Source organism: Aulonocara sp. 'chitande type north' Nkhata Bay, linkage group LG8, assembly GCF_057382095.1.
Source record: "Aulonocara sp. 'chitande type north' Nkhata Bay isolate Kocher_YH1m ecotype deep benthic linkage group LG8, A_spYH_male_GT1.1, whole genome shotgun sequence".
NCBI lineage: Eukaryota > Metazoa > Chordata > Actinopteri > Cichliformes > Cichlidae > Aulonocara > Aulonocara sp. 'chitande type north' Nkhata Bay.
Window position 1 is genome coordinate 9,098,922 of NC_141351.1, and position 20,446 is coordinate 9,119,367.

General features: G+C 40.7%; 5 protein-coding genes across 5 annotated transcripts; all 5 read right to left on the bottom strand.

The window, feature by feature from the left end:
- Nucleotides 1-1,946: 1,946 nt before the first annotated feature.
- Nucleotides 1,947-5,231, bottom strand: LOC147323122 (uncharacterized). The gene has a single exon (XM_086303303.1). The coding sequence runs from the start codon at nucleotides 3,815-3,817 to the stop codon at nucleotides 2,294-2,296; it is 1,524 nt and encodes a 507-aa protein (XP_086159429.1). The 5' UTR covers nucleotides 3,818-5,231; the 3' UTR covers nucleotides 1,947-2,293.
- Nucleotides 5,232-5,775: 544 nt separating this feature from the next.
- Nucleotides 5,776-8,259, bottom strand: LOC147323123 (uncharacterized). Its single transcript, XM_086303304.1, has one exon. The coding sequence runs from the start codon at nucleotides 7,625-7,627 to the stop codon at nucleotides 6,104-6,106; it is 1,524 nt and encodes a 507-aa protein (XP_086159430.1). The 5' UTR covers nucleotides 7,628-8,259; the 3' UTR covers nucleotides 5,776-6,103.
- Nucleotides 8,260-9,535: 1,276 nt separating this feature from the next.
- On the bottom strand, nucleotides 9,536-12,032 carry LOC147323124 (uncharacterized). The gene has a single exon (XM_086303305.1). The coding sequence runs from the start codon at nucleotides 11,416-11,418 to the stop codon at nucleotides 9,895-9,897; it is 1,524 nt and encodes a 507-aa protein (XP_086159431.1). The 5' UTR covers nucleotides 11,419-12,032; the 3' UTR covers nucleotides 9,536-9,894.
- A 1,293-nt stretch (nucleotides 12,033-13,325) lies between these two features.
- LOC147323125 (uncharacterized) lies at nucleotides 13,326-16,970 on the bottom strand. Its single transcript, XM_086303307.1, has one exon. The coding sequence runs from the start codon at nucleotides 15,207-15,209 to the stop codon at nucleotides 13,686-13,688; it is 1,524 nt and encodes a 507-aa protein (XP_086159433.1). The 5' UTR covers nucleotides 15,210-16,970; the 3' UTR covers nucleotides 13,326-13,685.
- Nucleotides 16,971-17,177: 207 nt separating this feature from the next.
- Nucleotides 17,178-19,934, bottom strand: LOC147323126 (uncharacterized). Its single transcript, XM_086303306.1, has one exon. It carries the CDS (start codon nucleotides 18,999-19,001, stop codon nucleotides 17,478-17,480), a length of 1,524 nt encoding a protein of 507 aa, XP_086159432.1. The 5' UTR covers nucleotides 19,002-19,934; the 3' UTR covers nucleotides 17,178-17,477.
- Nucleotides 19,935-20,446: the final 512 nt, after the last annotated feature.

Below are 20,446 nucleotides of genomic sequence, written 5' to 3' on the forward strand. Positions count from 1 at the left end.
AAGTTAACTTTGACTTCTGCACGTCAGAACGTACAACATACGTTGTGCACTGCAATGAGGAAGCTGGTTTAGAGCTATTACTCCTGATCTGCATCATTTGACATCCACAGGAGTCATGCTATACCACAAATTTAAAATTTAGATCACAGGGTTGTGTAGGATTAAGGACTTGGACTTGCATCCTGACTAACCACAGTTCCAGTCTCATATTACTCAGCCTAATGTGGACATAAAATCTCATCTGCACTGTCTGCTCTGGAGAAACATGACTGTATGAAATTGATGTTTGAGGGCTGAGAGGAAAGACTTCTTTGAAAGATATTTTAATGGATCTCTAAATAAAATAAGTGTGAAATTGGTGTAAAAAGCATGTTGACGAATGTGTTATTGTTTAAGGTAAAAGAGAAAAAGAGGAAAAAACCCGTATTATTGGTAAACCTGTTCAAAGAATATTGCACTGTTACTAGGCTGTACTTTATTGAAGCGTAATACATTCACTAAATAAAGGTTAAACGAGCTGCAAGGATACCAAGCTTCCCTTGTTTTTTCAAATGTATGTGAGCTCTGTTTATTTTCTCTGTTTCACTTTTGTAATTTTTCCTTAGAAGAGACTAATAATTAAAGAGGAAAAAAATATTCTTTGTACCCCAGGACTGATATACTGATCAAGAGCTGAGCATCAGCATAGAGCACTCAGGTGTGTGTTAACAGACTGTTACACCTCCCAGGAGAAAATTCATCCCAAAGCCAGAGAGTGCAATGCTCAGAAAAACTGCCACAGCATGTTAAATATTAATGACAGTTGAATTAGAAAAGGGCTGAACAATTATTTTTTTCAATGGTTACCAGGAGAAAACCATTGTTCTCTTTCTCTGTGTATTTGAACAGCAGTAGATCTACAACAGAATGGCTGAAAAACAATTGAATGTTTGAATTGTCCAGCCACAAAGTCCAGATTCCATTTAATTTAAATGCTGTGGCAGAACCGTGAGAGAGCTGTGCACAAGAGAAACTTAGGATGACTTGATGATCCAAAACAACATTGTGTGATGTAGAAGAGTGGGTCAAAATTCCTTCGCAATGATGTGAGAGACTGATAACGTCATATAGAAAACTCCCTCGCTGAAACACATTCAGTTTCATTTTCCCACACTTCTTACTACTTTCAGTATTGCTTTGTCATTCATGTTTGCGTGACGGAGGTCACACACATTGTGTGTAAAACAGCCACACGCTGGATGTTGCAACACAGACTTCAAAGCAGCTGACTGCTGTTTCTTATGGGCTCATCATGATTCACTCAGGTTAACAGCTGGATGTGGTACAGCTGTGACAACTGAAGCCATCCACACGACCCACCTCCCACGTGATCTTAATTCGGTCATTCCCGATCACCTTAGCTGGTGTCACCCAATGGGGCTTCCAGCCCACACATCAGCACAAATGTTGCTTTATACTATACCATGTTGCCTGTTGTATTGGGTGCAAAAAATTAGGGCTGGGCAATGTGAGGAAAATCTCAAATAAGAACATTACTGTTTTGCTGTATCACGATATATGTAAATAACCTAAAAATTCAATGTATCGCCCAGCCCTACTAGAAATACTTGTAAATATCTTCAAATACAGGAAGCTATCTGGGCAAAGTGATCTGGAACACGGAAAGTAGAATATCTAAACAAATGTAACCAGCTAACATCAAACACAGGTTATACTTTATTTATCTTCTGAGTTTTTTCACATACAGAAAGACAGTACTATGACATCCACTTCAAACTGGGAAATGATGCTATGATACATAATATTGAGACACACTATTCTAATCTACTATTACATTCTTTGTAAATTTACAGCAAATGAAACGAAGCACAAAGTCACAGTTGTTTTTTTTAATTTAATTTTTTTATTTTAATTTGTGGTTTGACGCTGTTTCTTAACTCAAAATGTCCTGTTGTAATTGGACATTTTGAGATAAGAAACAGCGCCAAGCCCCAACAACACTTCCCTCATGGTGCTTTATATTGTCAGGTGAAGACCCTACAAGAATGCACAAAAACGAACCCCCTAGAGCAAGCACATTGGCGACAGTGGGAAGGAAAAACTCACTTTTAAAAGAGAGAAACCTCCGGCAGAACCAGGCTCTGAGATGGGGGTGGCCATCTGCCTCGGCCAGTTAGTGATGAGGGAAGGAAGTTGGGGTTTTAAAATGTAATTTAGGTTGCTGAATTAAAAGAACATTTGACGCCAGTTTAAGAGTTTTGTAACAGAATCACGTGCACGTTTCAGTTCGATTTTAGCGTGCACATGAGAAAACCCTCAAGATGACATTTTGGCTCCTCAGCTTGGCATGTTTTTTGAATATGCTGACGACCGCTTCGTCAACCACTGGGTTGCTTGACCTCATTAACAGTATTGGAGAAGGCCACTTTTCACGGAGATCATTGGCTACTTTCAGGCCGAGTTGTTCAATGTTTTCCATGGACATTTTGTAGCTTTTGGACAAAATTTTGTTCCAGATCTTGTGGGAAAGCCTCTGTACAATAAACTCTGATGTTCCTGCATTCCATGTAGCTGCCTCATTTTCTCCCTTCATAGCGTGCATTACCAGATCTTTGGTGACATTTTTCACAGCCTCCTGGTACTCTTCCCTGTGTTTAGAGACACTAAGTACTCTTGTTGGTAATGCCAACAGGTGTTTGGTGAAGGTTGGGACAGTAATACTATCAAGCTGTTCCCTCAGATTGAAAATCAGATATTTTCCCTTGCAGTTGTGTCTTTTGCAAAGATCCTTGAGAATGGCCTTGTCTATGTTTTTCAGCCATTTGGGGGATAGATCCAAATGTTTCAGCTCAATTTCAGGCCAAATTTTTTCCATCAGGCGATCGCTGATGCAGTCAGCAGTGAGGCGCTCTGTGAAGAGCTTGTATTTAGTGGAGACTTGTTCTATGGCCTGTGAAACCACCAACTCAATCACTTTGTTGACACACAACTTTTCCCCACTCAGACAATCAGATGAGGACGACTCTGGGGTTGCCGTCTCCTGTGTTTCAGTCTGAGACTCTACTAATTCTTTTCTCTGCGTGTCCAGTTCTGTCTGCATTTCTGGTATGTTTGTCTCTGCCTGACTTTCTTTAATCTCGCTGGAGTCCTCACTCTGTGGCTGCAGAGCTTTCTTGTCCTCCTCCAGTTCTTTCTCTTCTTTCTCTGCATCCTGACATTTTGTGATGGCCTCTTTGACTTCTTCTTTTGTGTCCTTCACCACTTTCTGTTCTTCCAGGAGTTTCTTATTTTGTTCCTCCAGGACTTTTTTCTCCTGCTCCAGATTCTCTCTCAGTGTTTGTTCTTTCCACAGAGCATTCCACATAGTTTCTTTCAGATCTCTTTCATGTTTCTGGAGCTGCGTGAACTTGGCAGACAGAGTGTCCTTCTCCTGTTTCAGCATCAGGATTTCGTTGTCCCTCTGCTGAAGCTGCTCTTTCAGACAGTTCATCTCAAGGTCAAGGTTGCTGACCTTTTCCTGATCTGAACACGTCTGTTGCTCTTTTTCTTTGGTGGCGCTGCTCACCTGCGGTTTGCGCGACACTGATTCGTCAGTGACTCCTGCAGCTTGGTTCTCATACAGCTCCAGCTTGGTGCGCATGTTTGAAATTTGAGTCATCATCTGTTTGATTTGCTGTCTGGCTCTACTTTCACCCTCTTTTAAAAGTTTGTTTTCAGTCAGAGTGTTTTGCAAGGCTTTCCTAACCAGCATGAGGTTGTCGAGTGCACTCTTTGGCAGAGTGAAGACAAATTCTGGTTTTCCTTCCTGATTGCTCATTTTTGATATTTAACTTTGAAACAAATTTAGCGTGTTACACTAAATAAGATATTCAGATATGAGTTCGATAATCAGATGTGAATTCGATAATCAAATGTGAATCAGGGTTTGAAGTTGGCTGTAGCAGAACAAAAGTTCGTCTAGTGAATCGCTCGTGACTGTAAGTAAGAAACGTGCTTGACCAGTGTGCTGTTTCACCCCTATTTATAGAATTTTGGTGACTGTGATGTCATGGCCTCATTCTCTTTGCTTTGATGTTTGAAAATAGGTCCCGCCCATTGAAAATAGGTCCCGCCCACAGGCTCTCAGAATTTGTCAGTTAAATTCATACATTAATTTGAAATATGTTTTTGTTTATTTTTAAATTTTAATTCATCCCTCTTCTAAATTTAACCTAAGCCCATTTTCAGAGCGCTGCGTGTTCATCACAGCCATAAATATGTTAGAAATGAAGAGATTTCACTGTGTTCAAGTACCAGATTTAGTGCTAATTTTATTCAGTCATCCAGTGTTTGTTTAGCTTGTTCAAATGTTTCAGGTGCTGTAGAACATCTGATTAGTATTGTTCATTAATGCTTGTTTCCTATTCCTGTTCAAAGTAATACTCTGCGCACGCAGCCAGTGAGAAAACGTCTAACGCTAGACCCGCCCCCGGGAGTCAAGCTGCTTGCATCTAATGTCTCTCAGTTACATAGTAAACAAAGCTTGCAAGGAATCAGGAATCCAGCATCATTACTAAACATCTAACAGGTGCCAAAAAAAAGAGCAACATTGAGCTGTTAACACTTCACAGCCTGCTCGTTAAACAGACAGTAGGGATCCAGTAGGACTGGACACAACATCAAGCCTCTTGGCTTCTGGTTTGATAACTTCACTCATTTAAAAAAGAAAAATGCTGTAACACATCAGTGTGACATGTTTGCTTTCATCCTGCATCAAATTAAAACACAGAGAATATGTGTACTAGGTTTTTTTAAGGTGATCTTTTTATTTTTCAACAGCTTATTACTAATTACGGATTTTGGGGAATACTAAAAATCATGACACATCAGGAAAAAAAAATCTTATAAAGGACGTGAAGCGATGTCACTGATGTTGTCACTGCTGATGTGACGCTATACCTTGTTTATGGTAGTACCTGAACTGCCATAAAGTTATGTTAACGCTGTGCTTTAGATTACAGCCAGGAGTGTGGCAGAGGAGGAATTTTGCACTTTCATATAAAATCCACTTTTGGACTAAGTAGATCAGTTAATGGCTGGACTATGGAGGAGAAGTTTTTGCAGAAGTTCCTGTAATAACCTACCATTCCCAGGAATCTGCACAGTTCAAGTCCTTTATTTAGGTGTGGGATATTCATTAATCGCCACCACTTTGGCGCTAAGGGGCCGCACCTGACCACGTCCCACTTCCCTGCTCAAGTATGTTACAGTGGCCTTGGCAAATCCACACTTTGTCAGGTTGAGTGTCAGCGCTTATTAATCTTGAAATCTGCATGACACACTGGCAGACAGAAAAGACCATTCGGTGAAAATATCAATTCTGGGGATCTGGAACATGGAAAGTAGAATATCTAAACAACATTATTGGTGTGTTTTGCCTCAGTGTTATTGATATTTATATGCTTATATTTTCACAATTGCAAAATCTCACTGTGGATGTAAGAGCCAAATTGTGGATATTTTGCATCCACTTTATTGTGTAATATTTTAATTGATTGTATTTGATGGCTTAGGCCCCAGGAAGACTAGCAACCACTGTTGTGGAAGCTAATGGAGTTCCTTATAAATAAGCAGACAAATAAACACTATTCTAATCTTATATTACATTCTTAGCAAATTTACAGCAAATGAAACGAAGCACAAAGTCACAGTTGTTTTTTTTTATTTAATTTTTTTATTTTAATTTGTGGTTTGACGCTGTTTCTTAACTCAAAATGTCCTGTTGTAATTGGACATTTTGAGCTAAGAAACAGCGCCAAGCCCCAACAACACTTCCCTCATGGTGCTTTATATTGTCAGGTGAAGACCCTACAATAATGCACAAAAACAAACCCCCTAGAGCAAGCACATTGGCGACAGTGGGAAGGAAAAACTCACTTTTAAAAGAGAGAAACCTCCGGCAGAACCAGGCTCTGAGATGGGGGTGGCCATCTGCCTCGGCCAGTTAGTGATGAGGGAAGGAAGTTGGGGTTTTAAAATGTAATTTAGGTTGCTGAATTAAAAGAACATTTGACGCCAGTTTAAGAGTTTTGTAACAGAATCACGTGCACGTTTCAGTTCGATTTTAGCGTGCACATGAGAAAACCCTCAAGATGACATTTTGGCTCCTCAGCTTGGCATGTTTTTTGAATATGCTGACGACCGCTTCGTCAACCACTGGGTTGCTTGACCTCATTAACAGTATTGGAGAAGGCCACTTTTGACGGAGATCATTGGCTACTTTCAGGCCGAGTTGTTCAATGTTTTCCATGGACATTTTGTAGCTTTTGGACAAAATTTTGTTCCAGATCTTGTGGGAAAGCCTCTGTACAATAAACTCTGATGTTCCTGCATTCCATGTAGCTGCCTCATTTTCTCCCTTCATAGCGTGCATTACCAGATCTTTGGTGACATTTTTCACAGCCTCCTGGTACTCTTCCCTGTGTTTAGAGACACTAAGTACTCTTGTTGGTAATGCCAACAGGTGTTTGGTGAAGGTTGGGACAGTAATACTATCAAGCTGTTCCCTCAGATTGAAAATCAGATATTTTCCCTTGCAGTTGTGTGTCTTGCAAAGATCCTTGAGAATGGCCTTGTCTATGTTTTTCAGCCATTTGGGGGATAGATCCAAATGTTTCAGCTCAATTTCAGGCCAAATTTTTTCCATCAGGCGATCGCTGATGCAGTCAGCAGTGAGGCGCTCTGTGAAGAGCTTGTATTTAGTGGAGACTTGTTCTATGGCCTGTGAAACCACCAACTCAATCACTTTGTTGACACACAACTTTTCCCCACTCAGACAATCAGATGAGGACGACTCTGGGGTTGCCGTCTCCTGTGTTTCAGTCTGAGACTCTACTAATTCTTTTCTCTGCGTGTCCAGTTCTGTCTGCATTTCTGGTATGTTTGTCTCTGCCTGACTTTCTTTAATCTCGCTGGAGTCCTCACTCTGTGGCTGCAGAGCTTTCTTGTCCTCCTCCAGTTCTTTCTCTTCTTTCTCTGCATCCTGACATTTTGTGATGGCCTCTTTGACTTCTTCTTTTGTGTCCTTCACCACTTTCTGTTCTTCCAGGAGTTTCTTATTTTGTTCCTCCAGGACTTTTTTCTCCTGCTCCAGATTCTCTCTCAGTGTTTGTTCTTTCCACAGAGCATTCCACATAGTTTCTTTCAGATCTCTTTCATGTTTCTGGAGCTGCGTGAACTTGGCAGACAGAGTGTCCTTCTCCTGTTTCAGCATCAGGATTTCGTTGTCCCTCTGCTGAAGCTGCTCTTTCAGACAGTTCATCTCAAGGTCAAGGTTGCTGACCTTTTCCTGATCTGAACACGTCTGTTGCTCTTTTTCTTTGGTGGCGCTGCTCACCTGCGGTTTGCGCGACACTGATTCGTCAGTGACTCCTGCAGCTTGGTTCTCATACAGCTCCAGCTTGGTGCGCATGTTTGAAATTTGAGTCATCATCTGTTTGATTTGCTGTCTGGCTCTACTTTCACCCTCTTTTAAAAGTTTGTTTTCAGTCAGAGTGTTTTGCAAGGCTTTCCTAACCAGCATGAGGTTGTCGAGTGCACTCTTTGGCAGAGTGAAGACAAATTCTGGTTTTCCTTCCTGATTGCTCATTTTTGATATTTAACTTTGAAACAAATTTAGCGTGTTACACTAAATAAGATATTCAGATGTGAGTTCGATAATCAAATGTGAATCAGGGTTTGAAGTTGGCTGTAGCAGAACAAAAGTTCGTCTAGTGAATCGCTCGTGACTGTAAGTAAGAAACGTGCTTGACCAGTGTGCTGTTTCACCCCTATTTATAGAATTTTGGTGACTGTGATGTCATGGCCTCATTCTCTTTGCTTTGATGTTTGAAAATAGGTCCCGCCCATTGAAAATAGGTCCCGCCCACAGGCTCTCAGAATTTGTCAGTTAAATTCATACATTAATTTGAAATATGTTTTTGTTTTTTTTTTAATTTTAATTCATCCCTCTTCTAAATTTAACCTAAGCCCATTTTCAGAGCGCTGCGTGTTCATCACAGCCATAAATATGTTAGAAATGAAGAGATTTCACTGTGTTCAAGTACCAGATTTAGTGCTAATTTTATTCAGTCATCCAGTGTTTGTTTAGCTTGTTCAAATGTTTCAGGTGCTGTAGAACATCTGATTAGTATTGTTCATTAATGCTTGTTTCCTATTCCTGTTCAAAGTAATACTCTGCGCACGCAGCCAGTGAGAAAACGTCTAACGCTAGACCCGCCCCCGGGAGTCAAGCTGCTTGCACCTAATGTCTCTCAGTTACATAGTAAACAAAGCTTGCAAGGAATCAGGAATCCAGCATCATTACTAAACATCTAACAGGTGCCAAAAAAAAGAGCAACATTGAGCTGTTAACACTTCACAGCCTGCTCGTTAAACAGTCAGTAGGGATCCAGTAGGACTGGACACAACATCAAGCCTCTTGGCTTCTGGTTTGATAACTTCACTCATTTAAAAAAAGAAAAATGCTGTAACACATCAGTGTGACATGTTTGCTTTCATCCTGCATCAAATTAAAACACAGAGAATATGTGTACTAGGTTTTTTTAAGGTGATCTTTTTATTTTTCAACAGCTTATTACTAATTACGGATTTTGGGGAATACTAAAAATCATGACACATCAGGAAAAAAAAATCTTATAAAGGACGTGAAGCGATGTCACTGATGTTGTCACTGCTGATGTGACGCTATACCTTGTTTATGGTAGTACCTGAACTGCCATAAAGTTATGTTAACGCTGTGCTTTAGATTACAGCCAGGAGTGTGGCAGAGGAGGAATTTTGCACTTTCATATAAAATCCACTTTTGGACTAAGTAGATCAGTTAATGGCTGGACTATGGAGGAGAAGTTTTTGCAGAAGTTCCTGTAATAACCTACCATTCCCAGGAATCTGCACAGTTCAAGTCCTTTATTTAGGTGTGGGATATTCATTAATCGCCACCACTTTGGCGCTAAGGGGCCGCACCTGACCACGTCCCACTTCCCTGCTCAAGTATGTTACAGTGGCCTTGGCAAATTCACACTTTGTCAGGTTGAGTGTCAGCGCTTATTAATCTTGAAATCTGCATGACACACTGGCAGACAGAAAAGACCATTCGGTGAAAATATCAATTCTGGGGATCTGGAACATGGAAAGTAGAATATCTAAACAACATTATTGGTGTGTTTTGCCTCAGTGTTATTGATATTTATATGCTTATATTTTCACAATTGCAAAATCTCACTGTGGATGTAAGAGCCAAATTGTGGATATTTTGCATCCACTTTATTGTGTAATATTTTAATTGATTGTATTTGATGGCTTAGGCCCCAGGAAGACTAGCAACCACTGTTGTGGAAGCTAATGGAGTTCCTTATAAATAAGCAGACAAATAAACACTATTCTAATCTTATATTACATTCTTAGCAAATTTACAGCAAATGAAACAAAGCACAAAGTCACAGTTGTTTTTTTTAATTTAATTTTTTATTTTAATTTGTGGTTTGACGCTGTTTCTTAACTCAAAATGTCCTGTTGTAATTGGACATTTTGAGCTAAGAAACAGCGCCAAGCCCCAACAACACTTCCCTCATGGTGCTTTATATTGTCAGGTGAAGACCCTACAAGAATGCACAAAAACGAACCCCCTAGAGCAAGCACATTGGCGACAGTGGGAAGGAAAAACTCACTTTTAAAAGAGAGAAACCTCCGGCAGAACCAGGCTCTGAGATGGGGGTGGCCATCTGCCTCGGCCAGTTAGTGATGAGGGAAGGAAGTTGGGGTTTTAAAATGTAATTTAGGTTGCTGAATTAAAAGAACATTTGACGCCAGTTTAAGAGTTTTGTAACAGAATCACGTGCACGTTTCAGTTTGATTTTAGCGTGCACATGAGAAAACCCTCAAGATGACATTTTGGCTCCTCAGCTTGGCATGTTTTTTGAATATGCTGACGACCGCTTCGTCAACCACTGGGTTGCTTGACCTCATTAACAGTATTGGAGAAGGCCACTTTTCACGGAGATCATTGGCTACTTTCAGGCCGAGTTGTTCAATGTTTTCCATGGACATTTTGTAGCTTTTGGACAAAATTTTGTTCCAGATCTTGTGGGAAAGCCTCTGTACAATAAACTCTGATGTTCCTGCATTCCATGTAGCTGCCTCATTTTCTCCCTTCATAGCGTGCATTACCAGATCTTTGGTGACATTTTTCACAGCCTCCTGGTACTCTTCCCTGTGTTTAGAGACACTAAGTACTCTTGTTGGTAATGCCAACAGGTGTTTGGTGAAGGTTGGGACAGTAATACTATCAAGCTGTTCCCTCAGATTGAAAATCAGATATTTTCCCTTGCAGTTGTGTCTTTTGCAAAGATCCTTGAGAATGGCCTTGTCTATGTTTTTCAGCCATTTGGGGGATAGATCCAAATGTTTCAGCTCAATTTCAGGCCAAATTTTTTCCATCAGGCGATCGCTAATGCAGTCAGCAGTGAGGCGCTCTGTGAAGAGCTTGTATTTAGTGGAGACTTGTTCTATGGCCTGTGAAACCACCAACTCAATCACTTTGTTGACACACAACTTTTCCCCACTCAGACAATCAGATGAGGACGACTCTGGGGTTGCCGTCTCCTGTGTTTCAGTCTGAGACTCTACTAATTCTTTTCTCTGCGTGTCCAGTTCTGTCTGCATTTCTGGTATGTTTGTCTCTGCCTGACTTTCTTTAATCTCGCTGGAGTCCTCACTCTGTGGCTGCAGAGCTTTCTTGTCCTCCTCCAGTTCTTTCTCTTCTTTCTCTGCATCCTGACATTTTGTGATGGCCTCTTTGACTTCTTCTTTTGTGTCCTTCACCACTTTCTGTTCTTCCAGGAGTTTCTTATTTTGTTCCTCCAGGACTTTTTTCTCCTGCTCCAGATTCTCTCTCAGTGTTTGTTCTTTCCACAGAGCATTCCACATAGTTTCTTTCAGATCTCTTTCATGTTTCTGGAGCTGCGTGAACTTGGCAGACAGAGTGTCCTTCTCCTGTTTCAGCATCAGGATTTCGTTGTCCCTCTGCTGAAGCTGCTCTTTCAGACAGTTCATCTCAAGGTCAAGGTTGCTGACCTTTTCCTGATCTGAACACGTCTGTTGCTCTTTTTCTTTGGTGGCGCTGCTCACCTGCGGTTTGCGCGACACTGATTCGTCAGTGACTCCTGCAGCTTGGTTCTCATACAGCTCCAGCTTGGTGCGCATGTTTGAAATTTGAGTCATCATCTGTTTGATTTGCTGTCTGGCTCTACTTTCACCCTCTTTTAAAAGTTTGTTTTCAGTCAGAGTGTTTTGCAAGGCTTTCCTAACCAGCATGAGGTTGTCGAGTGCACTCTTTGGCAGAGTGAAGACAAATTCTGGTTTTCCTTCCTGATTGCTCATTTTTGATATTTAACTTTGAAACAAATTTAGCGTGTTACACTAAATAAGATATTCAGATGTGAGTTCGATAATCAAATGTGAATCAGGGTTTGAAGTTGGCTGTAGCAGAACAAAAGTTCGTCTAGTGAATCGCTCGTGACTGTAAGTAAGAAACGTGCTTGACCAGTGTGCTGTTTCACCCCTATTTATAGAATTTTGGTGACTGTGATGTCATGGCCTCATTCTCTTTGCTTTGATGTTTGAAAATAGGTCCCGCCCATTGAAAATAGGTCCCGCCCACAGGCTCTCAGAATTTGTCAGTTAAATTCATACATTAATTTGAAATATGTTTTTGTTTTTTTTTTAATTTTAATTCATCCCTCTTCTAAATTTAACCTAAGCCCATTTTCAGAGCGCTGCGTGTTCATCACAGCCATAAATATGTTAGAAATGAAGAGATTTCACTGTGTTCAAGTACCAGATTTAGTGCTAATTTTATTCAGTCATCCAGTGTTTGTTTAGCTTGTTCAAATGTTTCAGGTGCTGTAGAACATCTGATTAGTATTGTTCATTAATGCTTGTTTCCTATTCCTGTTCAAAGTAATACTCTGCGCACGCAGCCAGTGAGAAAACGTCTAACGCTAGACCCGCCCCCGGGAGTCAAGCTGCTTGCACCTAATGTCTCTCAGTTACATAGTAAACAAAGCTTGCAAGGAATCAGGAATCCAGCATCATTACTAAACATCTAACAGGTGCCAAAAAAAAGAGCAACATTGAGCTGTTAACACTTCACAGCCTGCTCGTTAAACAGTCAGTAGGGATCCAGTAGGACTGGACACAACATCAAGCCTCTTGGCTTCTGGTTTGATAACTTCACTCATTTAAAAAAAGAAAAATGCTGTAACACATCAGTGTGACATGTTTGCTTTCATCCTGCATCAAATTAAAACACAGAGAATATGTGTACTAGGTTTTTTTAAGGTGATCTTTTTATTTTTCAACAGCTTATTACTAATTACGGATTTTGGGGAATACTAAAAATCATGACACATCAGGAAAAAAAAATCTTATAAAGGACGTGAAGCGATGTCACTGATGTTGTCACTGCTGATGTGACGCTATACCTTGTTTATGGTAGTACCTGAACTGCCATAAAGTTATGTTAACGCTGTGCTTTAGATTACAGCCAGGAGTGTGGCAGAGGAGGAATTTTGCACTTTCATATAAAATCCACTTTTGGACTAAGTAGATCAGTTAATGGCTGGACTATGGAGGAGAAGTTTTTGCAGAAGTTCCTGTAATAACCTACCATTCCCAGGAATCTGCACAGTTCAAGTCCTTTATTTAGGTGTGGGATATTCATTAATCGCCACCACTTTGGCGCTAAGGGGCCGCACCTGACCACGTCCCACTTCCCTGCTCAAGTATGTTACAGTGGCCTTGGCAAATTCACACTTTGTCAGGTTGAGTGTCAGCGCTTATTAATCTTGAAATCTGCATGACACACTGGCAGACAGAAAAGACCATTCGGTGAAAATATCAATTCTGGGGATCTGGAACATGGAAAGTAGAATATCTAAACAACATTATTGGTGTGTTTTGCCTCAGTGTTATTGATATTTATATGCTTATATTTTCACAATTGCAAAATCTCACTGTGGATGTAAGAGCCAAATTGTGGATATTTTGCATCCACTTTATTGTGTAATATTTTAATTGATTGTATTTGATGGCTTAGGCCCCAGGAAGACTAGCAACCACTGTTGTGGAAGCTAATGGAGTTCCTTATAAATAAGCAGACAAATAAACACTATTCTAATCTTATATTACATTCTTAGCAAATTTACAGCAAATGAAACAAAGCACAAAGTCACAGTTGTTTTTTTTAATTTAATTTTTTATTTTAATTTGTGGTTTGACGCTGTTTCTTAACTCAAAATGTCCTGTTGTAATTGGACATTTTGAGCTAAGAAACAGCGCCAAGCCCCAACAACACTTCCCTCATGGTGCTTTATATTGTCAGGTGAAGACCCTACAAGAATGCACAAAAACGAACCCCCTAGAGCAAGCACATTGGCGACAGTGGGAAGGAAAAACTCACTTTTAAAAGAGAGAAACCTCCGGCAGAACCAGGCTCTGAGATGGGGGTGGCCATCTGCCTCGGCCAGTTAGTGATGAGGGAAGGAAGTTGGGGTTTTAAAATGTAATTTAGGTTGCTGAATTAAAAGAACATTTGACGCCAGTTTAAGAGTTTTGTAACAGAATCACGTGCACGTTTCAGTTTGATTTTAGCGTGCACATGAGAAAACCCTCAAGATGACATTTTGGCTCCTCAGCTTGGCATGTTTTTTGAATATGCTGACGACCGCTTCGTCAACCACTGGGTTGCTTGACCTCATTAACAGTATTGGAGAAGGCCACTTTTCACGGAGATCATTGGCTACTTTCAGGCCGAGTTGTTCAATGTTTTCCATGGACATTTTGTAGCTTTTGGACAAAATTTTGTTCCAGATCTTGTGGGAAAGCCTCTGTACAATAAACTCTGATGTTCCTGCATTCCATGTAGCTGCCTCATTTTCTCCCTTCATAGCGTGCATTACCAGATCTTTGGTGACATTTTTCACAGCCTCCTGGTACTCTTCCCTGTGTTTAGAGACACTAAGTACTCTTGTTGGTAATGCCAACAGGTGTTTGGTGAAGGTTGGGACAGTAATACTATCAAGCTGTTCCCTCAGATTGAAAATCAGATATTTTCCCTTGCAGTTGTGTCTTTTGCAAAGATCCTTGAGAATGGCCTTGTCTATGTTTTTCAGCCATTTGGGGGATAGATCCAAATGTTTCAGCTCAATTTCAGGCCAAATTTTTTCCATCAGGCGATCGCTAATGCAGTCAGCAGTGAGGCGCTCTGTGAAGAGCTTGTATTTAGTGGAGACTTGTTCTATGGCCTGTGAAACCACCAACTCAATCACTTTGTTGACACACAACTTTTCCCCACTCAGACAATCAGATGAGGACGACTCTGGGGTTGCCGTCTCCTGTGTTTCAGTCTGAGACTCTACTAATTCTTTTCTCTGCGTGTCCAGTTCTGTCTGCATTTCTGGTATGTTTGTCTCTGCCTGACTTTCTTTAATCTCGCTGGAGTCCTCACTCTGTGGCTGCAGAGCTTTCTTGTCCTCCTCCAGTTCTTTCTCTTCTTTCTCTGCATCCTGACATTTTGTGATGGCCTCTTTGACTTCTTCTTTTGTGTCCTTCACCACTTTCTGTTCTTCCAGGAGTTTCTTATTTTGTTCCTCCAGGACTTTTTTCTCCTGCTCCAGATTCTCTCTCAGTGTTTGTTCTTTCCACAGAGCATTCCACATAGTTTCTTCCAGATCTCTTTCATGTTTCTGGAGCTGCGTGAACTTGGCAGACAGAGTGTCCTTCTCCTGTTTCAGCATCAGGATTTCGTTGTCCCTCTGCTGAAGCTGCTCTTTCAGACAGTTCATCTCAAGGTCAAGGTTGCTGACCTTTTCCTGATCTGAACACGTCTGTTGCTCTTTTTCTTTGGTGGCGCTGCTCACCTGCGGTTTGCGCGACACTGATTCGTCAGTGACTCCTGCAGCTTGGTTCTCATACAGCTCCAGCTTGGTGCGCATGTTTGAAATTTGAGTCATCATCTGTTTGATTTGCTGTCTGGCTCTACTTTCACCCTCTTTTAAAAGTTTGTTTTCAGTCAGAGTGTTTTGCAAGGCTTTCCTAACCAGCATGAGGTTGTCGAGTGCACTCTTTGGCAGAGTGAAGACAAATTCTGGTTTTCCTTCCTGATTGCTCATTTTTGATATTTAACTTTGAAACAAATTTAGCGTGTTACACTAAATAAGATATTCAGATGTGAGTTCGATAATCAAATGTGAATCAGGGTTTGAAGTTGGCTGTAGCAGAACAAAAGTTCGTCTAGTGAATCGCTCGTGACTGTAAGTAAGAAACGTGCTTGACCAGTGTGCTGTTTCACCCCTATTTATAGAATTTTGGTGACTGTGATGTCATGGCCTCATTCTCTTTGCTTTGATGTTTGAAAATAGGTCCCGCCCATTGAAAATAGGTCCCGCCCACAGGCTCTCAGAATTTGTCAGTTAAATTCATACATTAATTTGAAATATGTTTTTGTTTTTTTTTTAATTTTAATTCATCCCTCTTCTAAATTTAACCTAAGCCCATTTTCAGAGCGCTGCGTGTTCATCACAGCCATAAATATGTTAGAAATGAAGAGATTTCACTGTGTTCAAGTACCAGATTTAGTGCTAATTTTATTCAGTCATCCAGTGTTTGTTTAGCTTGTTCAAATGTTTCAGGTGCTGTAGAACATCTGATTAGTATTGTTCATTAATGCTTGTTTCCTATTCCTGTTCAAAGTAATACTCTGCGCACGCAGCCAGTGAGAAAACGTCTAACGCTAGACCCGCCCCCGGGAGTCAAGCTGCTTGCATCTAATGTCTCTCAGTTACATAGTAAACAAAGCTTGCAAGGAATCAGGAATCCAGCATCATTACTAAACATCTAACAGGTGCCAAAAAAAAGAGCAACATTGAGCTGTTAACACTTCACAGCCTGCTCGTTAAACAGACAGTAGGGATCCAGTAGGACTGGACACAACATCAAGCCTCTTGGCTTCTGGTTTGATAACTTCACTCATTTAAAAAAAGAAAAATGCTGTAACACATCAGTGTGACATGTTTGCTTTCATCCTGCATCAAATTAAAACACAGAGAATATGTGTACTAGGTTTTTTTAAGGTGATCTTTTTATTTTTCAACAGCTTATTACTAATTACGGATTTTGGGGAATACTAAAAATCATGACACATCAGGAAAAAAAAATCTTATAAAGGACGTGAAGCGATGTCACTGATGTTGTCACTGCTGATGTGACGCTATACCTTGTTTATGGTAGTACCTGAACTGCCATAAAGTTATGTTAACGCTGTGCTTTAGATTACAGCCAGGAGTGTGGCAGAGGAGGAATTTTGCACTTTCATATAAAATCCACTTTTGGACTAAGTAGATCAGTTAATGGCTGGACTATGGAGGAGAAGTTTTTGCAGAAGTTCCTGTAATAACCTACCATTCCCAGGAATCTGCACAGTTCAAGTCCTTTATTTAGGTGTGGGATATTCATTAATCGCCACCACTTTGGCGCTAAGGGGCCGCACCTGACCACGTCCCACTTCCCTGCTCAAGTATGTTACAGTGGCCTTGGCAAATTCACACTTTGTCAGGTTGAGTGTCAGCGCTTATTAATCTTGAAATCTGCATGACACACTGGCAGACAGAAAAGACCATTCGGTGAAAATATCAATTCTGGGGATCTGGAACATGGAAAGTAGAATATCTAAACAACATTATTGGTGTGTTTTGCCTCAGTGTTATTGATATTTATATGCTTATATTTTCACAATTGCAAAATCTCACTGTGGATGTAAGAGCCAAATTGTGGATATTTTGCATCCACTTTATTGTGTAATATTTTAATTGATTGTATTTGATGGCTTAGGCCCCAGGAAGACTAGCAACCACTGTTGTGGAAGCTAATGGAGTTCCTTATAAATAAGCAGACAAATAAACACTATTCTAATCTTATATTACATTCTTAGCAAATTTACAGCAAATGAAACAAAGCACAAAGTCACAGTTGTTTTTTTTTATTTAATTTTTTTATTTTAATTTGTGGTTTGACGCTGTTTCTTAACTCAAAATGTCCTGTTGTAATTGGACATTTTGAGATAAGAAACAGCGCCAAGCCCCAACAACACTTCCCTCATGGTGCTTTATATTGTCAGGTGAAGACCCTACAATAATGCACAAAAACGAACCCCCTAGAGCAAGCACATTGGCGACAGTGGGAAGGAAAAACTCACTTTTAAAAGAGAGAAACCTCCGGCAGAACCAGGCTCTGAGATGGGGGTGGCCATCTGCCTCGGCCAGTTAGTGATGAGGGAAGGAAGTTGGGGTTTTAAAATGTAATTTAGGTTGCTGAATTAAAAGAACATTTGACGCCAGTTTAAGAGTTTTGTAACAGAATCACGTGCACGTTTCAGTTCGATTTTAGCGTGCACATGAGAAAACCCTCAAGATGACATTTTGGCTCCTCAGCTTGGCATGTTTTTTGAATATGCTGACGACCGCTTCGTCAACCACTGGGTTGCTTGACCTCATTAACAGTATTGGAGAAGGCCACTTTTCACGGAGATCATTGGCTACTTTCAGGCCGAGTTGTTCAATGTTTTCCATGGACATTTTGTAGCTTTTGGACAAAATTTTGTTCCAGATCTTGTGGGAAAGCCTCTGTACAATAAACTCTGATGTTCCTGCATTCCATGTAGCTGCCTCATTTTCTCCCTTCATAGCGTGCATTACCAGATCTTTGGTGACATTTTTCACAGCCTCCTGGTACTCTTCCCTGTGTTTAGAGACACTAAGTACTCTTGTTGGTAATGCCAACAGGTGTTTGGTGAAGGTTGGGACAGTAATACTATCAAGCTGTTCCCTCAGATTGAAAATCAGATATTTTCCCTTGCAGTTGTGTCTTTTGCAAAGATCCTTGAGAATGGCCTTGTCTATGTTTTTCAGCCATTTGGGGGATAGATCCAAATGTTTCAGCTCAATTTCAGGCCAAATTTTTTCCATCAGGCGATCGCTAATGCAGTCAGCAGTGAGGCGCTCTGTGAAGAGCTTGTATTTAGTGGAGACTTGTTCTATGGCCTGTGAAACCACCAACTCAATCACTTTGTTGACACACAACTTTTCCCCACTCAGACAATCAGATGAGGACGACTCTGGGGTTGCCGTCTCCTGTGTTTCAGTCTGAGACTCTACTAATTCTTTTCTCTGCGTGTCCAGTTCTGTCTGCATTTCTGGTATGTTTGTCTCTGCCTGACTTTCTTTAATCTCGCTGGAGTCCTCACTCTGTGGCTGCAGAGCTTTCTTGTCCTCCTCCAGTTCTTTCTCTTCTTTCTCTGCATCCTGACATTTTGTGATGGCCTCTTTGACTTCTTCTTTTGTGTCCTTCACCACTTTCTGTTCTTCCAGGAGTTTCTTATTTTGTTCCTCCAGGACTTTTTTCTCCTGCTCCAGATTCTCTCTCAGTGTTTGTTCTTTCCACAGAGCATTCCACATAGTTTCTTTCAGATCTCTTTCATGTTTCTGGAGCTGCGTGAACTTGGCAGACAGAGTGTCCTTCTCCTGTTTCAGCATCAGGATTTCGTTGTCCCTCTGCTGAAGCTGCTCTTTCAGACAGTTCATCTCAAGGTCAAGGTTGCTGACCTTTTCCTGATCTGAACACGTCTGTTGCTCTTTTTCTTTGGTGGCGCTGCTCACCTGCGGTTTGCGCGACACTGATTCGTCAGTGACTCCTGCAGCTTGGTTCTCATACAGCTCCAGCTTGGTGCGCATGTTTGAAATTTGAGTCATCATCTGTTTGATTTGCTGTCTGGCTCTACTTTCACCCTCTTTTAAAAGTTTGTTTTCAGTCAGAGTGTTTTGCAAGGCTTTCCTAACCAGCATGAGGTTGTCGAGTGCACTCTTTGGCAGAGTGAAGACAAATTCTGGTTTTCCTTCCTGATTGCTCATTTTTGATATTTAACTTTGAAACAAATTTAGCGTGTTACACTAAATAAGATATTCAGATGTGAGTTCGATAATCAAATGTGAATCAGGGTTTGAAGTTGGCTGTAGCAGAACAAAAGTTCGTCTAGTGAATCGCTCGTGACTGTAAGTAAGAAACGTGCTTGACCAGTGTGCTGTTTCACCCCTATTTATAGAATTTTGGTGACTGTGATGTCATGGCCTCATTCTCTTTGCTTTGATGTTTGAAAATAGGTCCCGCCCATTGAAAATAGGTCCCGCCCACAGGCTCTCAGAATTTGTCAGTTAAATTCATACATTAATTTGAAATATGTTTTTGTTTTTTTTTTAATTTTAATTCATCCCTCTTCTAAATTTAACCTAAGCCCATTTTCAGAGCGCTGCGTGTTCATCACAGCCATAAATATGTTAGAAATGAAGAGATTTCACTGTGTTCAAGTACCAGATTTAGTGCTAATTTTATTCAGTCATCCAGTGTTTGTTTAGCTTGTTCAAATGTTTCAGGTGCTGTAGAACATCTGATTAGTATTGTTCATTAATGCTTGTTTCCTATTCCTGTTCAAAGTAATACTCTGCGCACGCAGCCAGTGAGAAAACGTCTAACGCTAGACCCGCCCCCGGGAGTCAAGCTGCTTGCATCTAATGTCTCTCAGTTACATAGTAAACAAAGCTTGCAAGGAATCAGGAATCCAGCATCATTACTAAACATCTAACAGGTGCCAAAAAAAAGAGCAACATTGAGCTGTTAACACTTCACAGCCTGCTCGTTAAACAGACAGTAGGGATCCAGTAGGACTGGACACAACATCAAGCCTCTTGGCTTCTGGTTTGATAACTTCACTCATTTAAAAAAAGAAAAATGCTGTAACACATCAGTGTGACATGTTTGCTTTCATCCTGCATCAAATTAAAACACAGAGAATATGTGTACTAGGTTTTTTTAAGGTGATCTTTTTATTTTTCAACAGCTTATTACTAATTACGGATTTTGGGGAATACTAAAAATCATGACACATCAGGAAAAAAAAATCTTATAAAGGACGTGAAGCGATGTCACTGATGTTGTCACTGCTGATGTGACGCTATACCTTGTTTATGGTAGTACCTGAACTGCCATAAAGTTATGTTAACGCTGTGCTTTAGATTACAGCCAGGAGTGTGGCAGAGGAGGAATTTTGCACTTTCATATAAAATCCACTTTTGGACTAAGTAGATCAGTTAATGGCTGGACTATGGAGGAGAAGTTTTTGCAGAAGTTCCTGTAATAACCTACCATTCCCAGGAATCTGCACAGTTCAAGTCCTTTATTTAGGTGTGGGATATTCATTAATCGCCACCACTTTGGCGCTAAGGGGCCGCACCTGACCACGTCCCACTTCCCTGCTCAAGTATGTTACAGTGGCCTTGGCAAATTCACACTTTGTCAGGTT